Genomic DNA, 7500 nt, shown 5'->3' with positions numbered 1-7500 from the left:
GGCAATGGAAAGTTTAATGAGCCCTCCAGTTCACAAAAACAAGCAAAAAATAAATTTCAGAATCTTTTTGTTTTGCTAGAACATCTAGCTGTGAAATAGAAAATATTCAGGCACATCAATGTGGCGGAAGGGGAAGAATGGAGATTGTGGTTTCTCTCACCTTTCTTGTTTTGACTGTAATTGTAAATGTTGTGGTTTATCTAATGAGACAAGTTCAAAAATATACAAAAAAGAGAACTTGAATTTGTTATTTCTTTATGGTATTCCTGCTTGGCTCTTTGGTCTGTTCCACTCTCCACCTTCCATCCTTACCACAGTCAAAGTTTGATTCCTGCACATGAAACTCAAAATTCATTCTTCCTCAGGAGCCACATATATGTCTGTCTATTTTCACTGCTAAATGCTTTAGATATATTTCAAACTTATCTCAAGGGTAATAATTATATCCTGGAACTCTGTAATGTGCCTGATTAAAATAGAAATTTTTTCAAGGAAAAGTTGCAATTACATATTTCAGTACAAGATGGATGCAGTATTATGTACCTCTTTTATCCAAAGTGGATGATATTTTGAGTCTGTTGTAAAGAAGCCTATTACTCAAAACAATGGATATTTTTTTGGTTGCTAAGATAAAGCTTGATTGTCAGTAGGGGTAGCAGAGGTGGCGCCCACCCGGAGTGACTGCCCGAGGTTAGACCTCAGGCGGACTGTCAGGGTGGGGGCTTGGAACGTCCGTTCCCTGCGACAGGACGATCGGTTACCACTTCTATCGAGGGAATTGAATCAGCTGAGAGTTGAGGTGGCTGCTCTCTCGGAGGTGAGAAGACCTGGCAGCGCCACGATTAGTGTGGGTGGCTACACTTACTACTGGTCGGGCCGCAGCGATGGCCACCATCTCCAGGGAGTAGCCATAGCCATCTCAAGCAGACTTCAACCCTCAGTAGTTGAGGTCACTCCAGTCGATGAGCGTATTATGGTATTGAGACTGAAGCTTTCATTTGGCTTCATGTCTCTTATTGCTGTATACGCTCCTACGGATGTATATAAACTTGAGGTGAAAGAGATGTTTTACGCCAAACTTGCATCTGTGGCAGACAGATGTCCTCTGTGAGATATTCGTATTGTTCTGGGTGACTTCAGTGCAGTATCCGGCTGTGATCAAGCTGGCTACGAGATGTCTGTCTGTCCTCATGGCTCAGGAGCTGATGCTGGCAGCGAGAATAGCCTCCTTTTCCATGACTGCTAGGTCCCAGAAATTAAGGATTTCTGGCTCCTGGTATCAGTGTTCTGACCCGCATCGTTGGACTTGGTACAGCGGTCCAGTTAGTGTGGCCAAGGAGATAGACCACATCCTCGTTAGCACTCGGTGGAGAATCCTCCAGAACTGCAGGGTGTATCGAAGCGCCGAGTTCTGTGGAACTGATCATACATTAGTTGTGGCTACTCTCTTGGTCCACTTTAGAATGAAACACCCTAGGGTGTTTCATTTGGACAGATTGAGGCAGGACGAGTGTACCCGGGGGTTTGCCGAGGCTATCTCTGGTGGTCTCACAGCACTCAAGGGCCTGACATACCCTGTTCTTATGTGGGGTACCTTCAAGCGTGAAACACTAGATGCAGCTCAGGAATCCATTGGTGAACGCCCAAGAACAAGACAAAATTTCATCTCGCAGGAGACACTGGAAGCCACTGATGCTTGTTGTGCAGCTCGATTGTCAGGGGATTGCAACTTGCACCGTTCTCTGGTGTGCAGGACTAGGTCACTGTTGAGAAGGGATAAGGAACAGTTTATCAGCAATCTTGCAGAGGAGGTCGAAAGCCATTTCCTAGTAAATGACCTTCATCCTGCCTACCAAGCCCTGTGAAAGCTGAACTCCAAGCCCTCCTCACAGACGACTGCAGTCCGCTCAGCAAGTGGCCAGATAATCTCAGATCCTGATGGGGTGTGTGTGCGTTGGGCTGAGTATTTTGAGCAGTTGTATAAGGTTGATTCACCAACAGTTAACATGGATGCGGGTAATGTTGAGACTCCTCTACCAGACCCACCCATCAGCGAGGATCCACCCTCCCTGACTGAAGTCAGGGGGGCGATCTCCAAGCTGAAGAGTGGTAAAGCAGCAGGTGTTTGTGGCATCCCAGCTGAATTGTTAAAGGCTGGTGTAGAACCTATGGCAAGGGGCTTGCATGCAGTCCTGTCTGCCATCTGGCAGACTGGTACCTTTCCCCCTGACCTGCTGAGGGGTGTGGTCATCCCCCTCTGGAAGGGGAAAGGGGTTCGGTGGGACTGCAGCAATCACCGAGGCATTACACTACTCAGTGTACCAGGCAAGGTACTCGCGCACATCTTACTGAGACATATCAGACATCACCTGTTGAGGCACCAAAGGCAGGAGCAATCTGGATTCACTCCTGGTAAGTCCACAATAGACCGCATCCTGGCGCTTTGAATCATTGTAGAGCGCCGTTGTGAGTTCGGACGTGGGCTGCTCGCAGCCTACATCGATCTCAAGAAGGCGTTTGACACGGTACATCGCGAATCACTCTGGGAGATTCTGAGACTAAGAGGAATTCCAACAAGGATTATTGGACTAATAGCAAACCTGTATACAGGCACTGAAAGTGCTGTAAAGTTTGGTGGGGGCCTGTCGAGCTTCTTCCCTGTTAGTTCAGGTGTGAGGCTTGCACCAACACTTTTCAACACTTGCATGGATTGGATACTGAGTTGAGCCACTGTCCAAAGTCACTGTGGACCAACTCTGGGCAATATCAGGGTTACAGACTTTGACTTTGCTGATGATGTTGCCGTTCTCTCTGAATCTCTGGAAACCCTAGTGGCGGCTCTTGATGCATTTAGCAATGAAGCAAAGCCCCTGGGGCTAGAGTTCTCCTGGACGAAGACCAAGATCCAGGATTTTGAGGGCCTACTAGGAGACCCTGTGCAATCGGTACATGCTTGCCGTGAAAACATCGAAGTCACAGAGAGCTTTATATACCTCGGTAGTGCAGTTCACAACTCTGGGCTGTCAGACCAAGAAGTCAGTAGACGGATTGGCCTGGTAGCAGGGGTCATGAAATCTCTCGACAAGAGTATTTGGAGATGTCGGTACCTGTGCAGAAGGACCAAGTTATGTGTTTTCAAGGCCCTGATACTGCCAGGTTTACTCTATGGTAGTGAAACTTGGACACTATCTTGTGCTCTGGAATCTCGTCTTTGATGCCTTTTGTAACAGATCCTTGCGCCGGATCATGGGGTACAGTTGGCAGGACCATGTGTCGAACCAACGGCTGCACCGTGAGACTGGTACAGGACCTGTTACTTGCACAATCCGTGCTCGCCAACTCAGGCTATATGGCCACTTGGCTCGACTCCCGCAGGATGATCCTGCCCATCAGGTTGTCTGTCCGAGACAACCCTGGGTGGAGGAGGCCTGTGGGACGACCGAGAAGGTCGTGGCTTGGGCAGATTGATCAAACCTGTCGTGAGGAACTAGAGATGGGCCGGACCCCTGCCTGGCGGCTCGCCATGAGGGACCCTCGTAAGTGGAAACAAAGGGTGGATGCGGCTATGCGCCCCTGCCGGCGTTAGCCCCAAAATGATGAATGATGATGATGGTTATTTTAATTGTCTTTATTTGTATTATCATTTTATTTCTAATTATATTGTCTGAAATAGGAATTTTAGGTATGTCAGTCTTTAGAAAGATTGAGAATGTCATTCTCTTTCACTTTTGTACTAGTTTGAAATCAAATCAGATTAAATCAACTCCATCACTGTAGTCTAGAACTGACTTGAAAATGTTGTGTTCCTATGATGTTGATTTAGATAAGAAGGTACACCTTTTCTGACAGTTAAATAATCACCACTATGAAATTCTGCAGTTTTATAACAACATAAATTTGTTATTTTATTGTTATTTAGCCTGAGAACACTGTGATTTTTTTTGTAAGACAAATCACAAGTTCTCATGCACTATGAAGAAAGTAAAGGTAATCTTAATCTTGCAGCCAGAGCGAATAGATCCACAAGGAGTTCCCTCGGGGTATGACATCCGATCTGATGTGTGGTCACTTGGCATATCGATGGTGGAGATAGCTACGGGTAAATTTCCCTACAAGTCCTGGGGAACTCCATTTGACCAGCTGAAGCAAGTTGTGATGGATGCTCCTCCACGGCTGCCAGCTGGAACCTTCTCTCCAGACTTTGATAATTTCATAGAACAAGTGTAAGTTGTAAGCAAGGATTATTTTCAGGTTTGGTTCCTAAGTAGTTTATTTGTTTGTCCTTTGAAAAAGTATCCATAACTATGGCTCATAGTCTTAAAAATGTGTCTAGGGTTGTTTCTTACATTGTTTGCAAGTTATTTACTGATGTGTTCACATTCAGCCTTCTTTATGTTTTTGTCAAATGTTTTTTTGGAAAGATTTGAAATTAGCCCAATTTTCTGGTGTCTTGCATGATTGCACACGTCTCTAGAGTCTGTTTTCTTTGATGTTATCTGCATAGACCTCTGGAGAACCAGAGGAGTGTGTACCTACTTGAAGGTGTTTTTTGTGGGGTGTGAATTTTAACCTGTTACTGCTGGGTCACGTGTATAGCCGTTATAACAACCATCCAGCTGCTCCCAGCGGCTGGATGGTTGCCAGAAATCACGAGAGTCTATGACGCCAAGAGATTTCTAATACTGTCACTGAGGGATTAATGGCAGTATGTATGAAGTGATTCAGGCTTTTCCAGTTTCATCAAGGGGTTGAAAGTAGGGGTCAGAAGATAGGAAGTTGTCTCTGTAAGTCATCATATCCCTTATGATTAAGTCTGTGTCGGCTCTAGAGTGAAGCAAAATAGGTCCATGTCTACGTTTGTCTGGTCGGTTGGAGGTTTACGTCAACCAGAGTAAAGTCGTTCACCACTTAGCTCTGGAACAACCTTGGTGTTTGTTATGTGGAGTGTTGTTTTTGAGGAAGAGATCTAGCATGAGGGCAGTGGTTGAAGGGCCTCTGTTGCCAGTGGGGCGTGTGGTGACTTGGTTCATGTTAGTTTGAATACTGTTGTGAGAGTGCGAATGTATTTATTATGTCAGTGAAGGTATCGTGTAACTGGCACCTGTTCGTGTGGGGCGTCTGCATTAATGGGGTCAAAAGGGGATGTAGAGGTCCAGTTGATGTCAGGGAGGTTGAAATCACCTGCAAATCACCTGCAAATCACCTGTTTGTCTGGAGTGATGTGAGTGGCAGATGTGTGAATTTTCTGTAAGTATTCTGTGTTGGAAGGAGGAGGTCTGTTGAAGGGGGCAAGCAAGAGTGATTTCCAATAAGAAATATGTAGTTGAATCTAATTGATCTTACAGTCTGTGTCAAGGTCTGGCCTATGTTTAATTAAATCAGGTTTAGTGGCGATGAGGACAATACCACCTCTCCCTATGTCATTTAGTCTGTCTCTGCATATCCTCTCATACTATAAAAGGGAGGGAAGATTTCCGCATAGTCTATATCTGATGTCAACCAGGTCTCAGTACCTGTTATGATGTCTGGGTTGTAAGTGTAAATAGTATGGAGGAGTTGGGTCATTTTGGATATAAGGCTGCAAAAGTTTATTTTAAGAAGTAGTAGGTTTGAGGTGTTTGCTGGGTTGTGCTGGGTCATGGTTTGGGGGACGGGAGAGAGGGAGGACTCCACAGAGGAGAAGCAGAAGAAGGATGGTATGTCTAGTATGAGGATTTGTATTGTTGTAGTTTGTTTTGGAGCATCATGTGGCAGCAAGAGTAAATGTTATGTCCATGTGTGTACGTTCCTTGGATTTGTATTGAGATGTAATTGTCTTTGTTTGAGCGAGAAGTATTTGTGTATGGAGAGTGCTATCAGTGTACCTGATAAGATGTAGAAGGTAAGGTGTGGCTTTATGTGGCATTTACAATGGTACAGTCTTACCTTCTGTGAGAGTGTTTGTGTACAGTGTTGTCCTGTTGCCAGATGGGGTGATACTGGCTTGTTGCCAATCATCGTGACTGGAATATCTGTTTGTGATGTTTGGGTACTGCTTCTTAACCCATTGGTGATGTGTGGAGAAAACTAAAAAAAAAACTCTACGGTCTGGCGAACCACGGCAACGCGCCGACTTTGAGCACGTGAGTTCGGTACATCAAGCCAAATCACTGCCTCGGAGGATGCAACATTTCGAGCACTTATAGGCGTGACCCGTCGGGAAGGGGTTAAAAACAAGAAAAATACATATATACATATATATATATATATATATATACACATATACACATATACACACATATACACACACACACACACATAAGTGTATATATGTATATATACATACATGTGTGTATATATGTGTATATATACATATATATATACATATATATATGTATATATATATATATATATATATATATATATACATATACACATATATGTGTATATATGTATATATATGTATATATACATATACATACATATATATACACATATATACATATATATATATATATATATATATATATATATATATATATATACATATACACATATATATATATATATATATATATATATATATATATATATATATATATATGTATGTCTATATACTTACATATATATATATACATACATATATATATATATATATATATATATATATATATATATACACACATATATACATATATACATATATACATATATACATATATACATATATATATACTTATATACATATATATATAAATATATATATACATATATATATATACATATAAATATATATATATATATATATATATATATATATATAATAACAAATTTACATATATGTATGTTTCTATGTATATAGATAGATATATAGAAATACATACCTACATACACATATACATACACATACACATAGATATATGTTTATACAAATATATATATATTTATATATATATATATATATATATATATATATATATATATATATATATATATATATATATATATATATATATATGACACGCAACCTGCTAAAAGGAAGGAGTGTGCAACTAGCATCTAACTAGCTCCATAGACATTACATATCTACTCACTCATGAGTAATGATAGCGAGGTTTTACTCACACTCCCCATGGACACTTGGCAGAAATTGATTAAGAAATTCAAAACTGAAGTCAGATATACTGAGGTGTGTATATATATATATATATATATGAAAGATGGAATAATGCAATACCACATTGATGTTATGGGACCCGAGGGCCAGCACTAAACCAACCATGGCATGCGACTCACTAAATAGAGTGTGAAACTAGGATATAACTAGCTCCATAGCTAGCTCCCAGGTCAGGGAGGATTGTTATATATTCATATTAACCCAATGCTGCCGGGGAAAATGAATAAAAAATGGGGAAAATGCTGTGCTCATTTTTTATATTTTTGCAAAATGTCTCTACACATAGATGACTCTGCTAGTGCTTCGCCACAAAGGAGTCAATTAATAGAACTTGTGACCCTTAT

General features: G+C 41.4%; 1 protein-coding gene across 2 annotated transcripts in view; it reads left to right on the top strand.

The window, feature by feature from the left end:
- The window catches only part of LOC125047045 (dual specificity mitogen-activated protein kinase kinase 6-like), a 27276-nt gene that overhangs the window by 11543 nt on the left and 8233 nt on the right, over positions 1–7500 (top strand). For both annotated transcript variants that reach the window (XM_047645088.1, XM_047645087.1), the window contains exon 7: positions 4006–4223. In XM_047645088.1, coding sequence (XP_047501044.1) covers positions 4006–4223 — 218 coding nt within the window. The remainder of the gene's footprint in view (positions 1–4005; positions 4224–7500) is intronic.

Source organism: Penaeus chinensis, chromosome 40, assembly GCF_019202785.1.
Source record: "Penaeus chinensis breed Huanghai No. 1 chromosome 40, ASM1920278v2, whole genome shotgun sequence".
Classification (NCBI taxonomy): domain Eukaryota; kingdom Metazoa; phylum Arthropoda; class Malacostraca; order Decapoda; family Penaeidae; genus Penaeus; species Penaeus chinensis.
The sequence above is the reverse complement of the archived record's forward strand: the minus strand, read 5'-3'. Positions and strand labels throughout refer to the sequence as shown.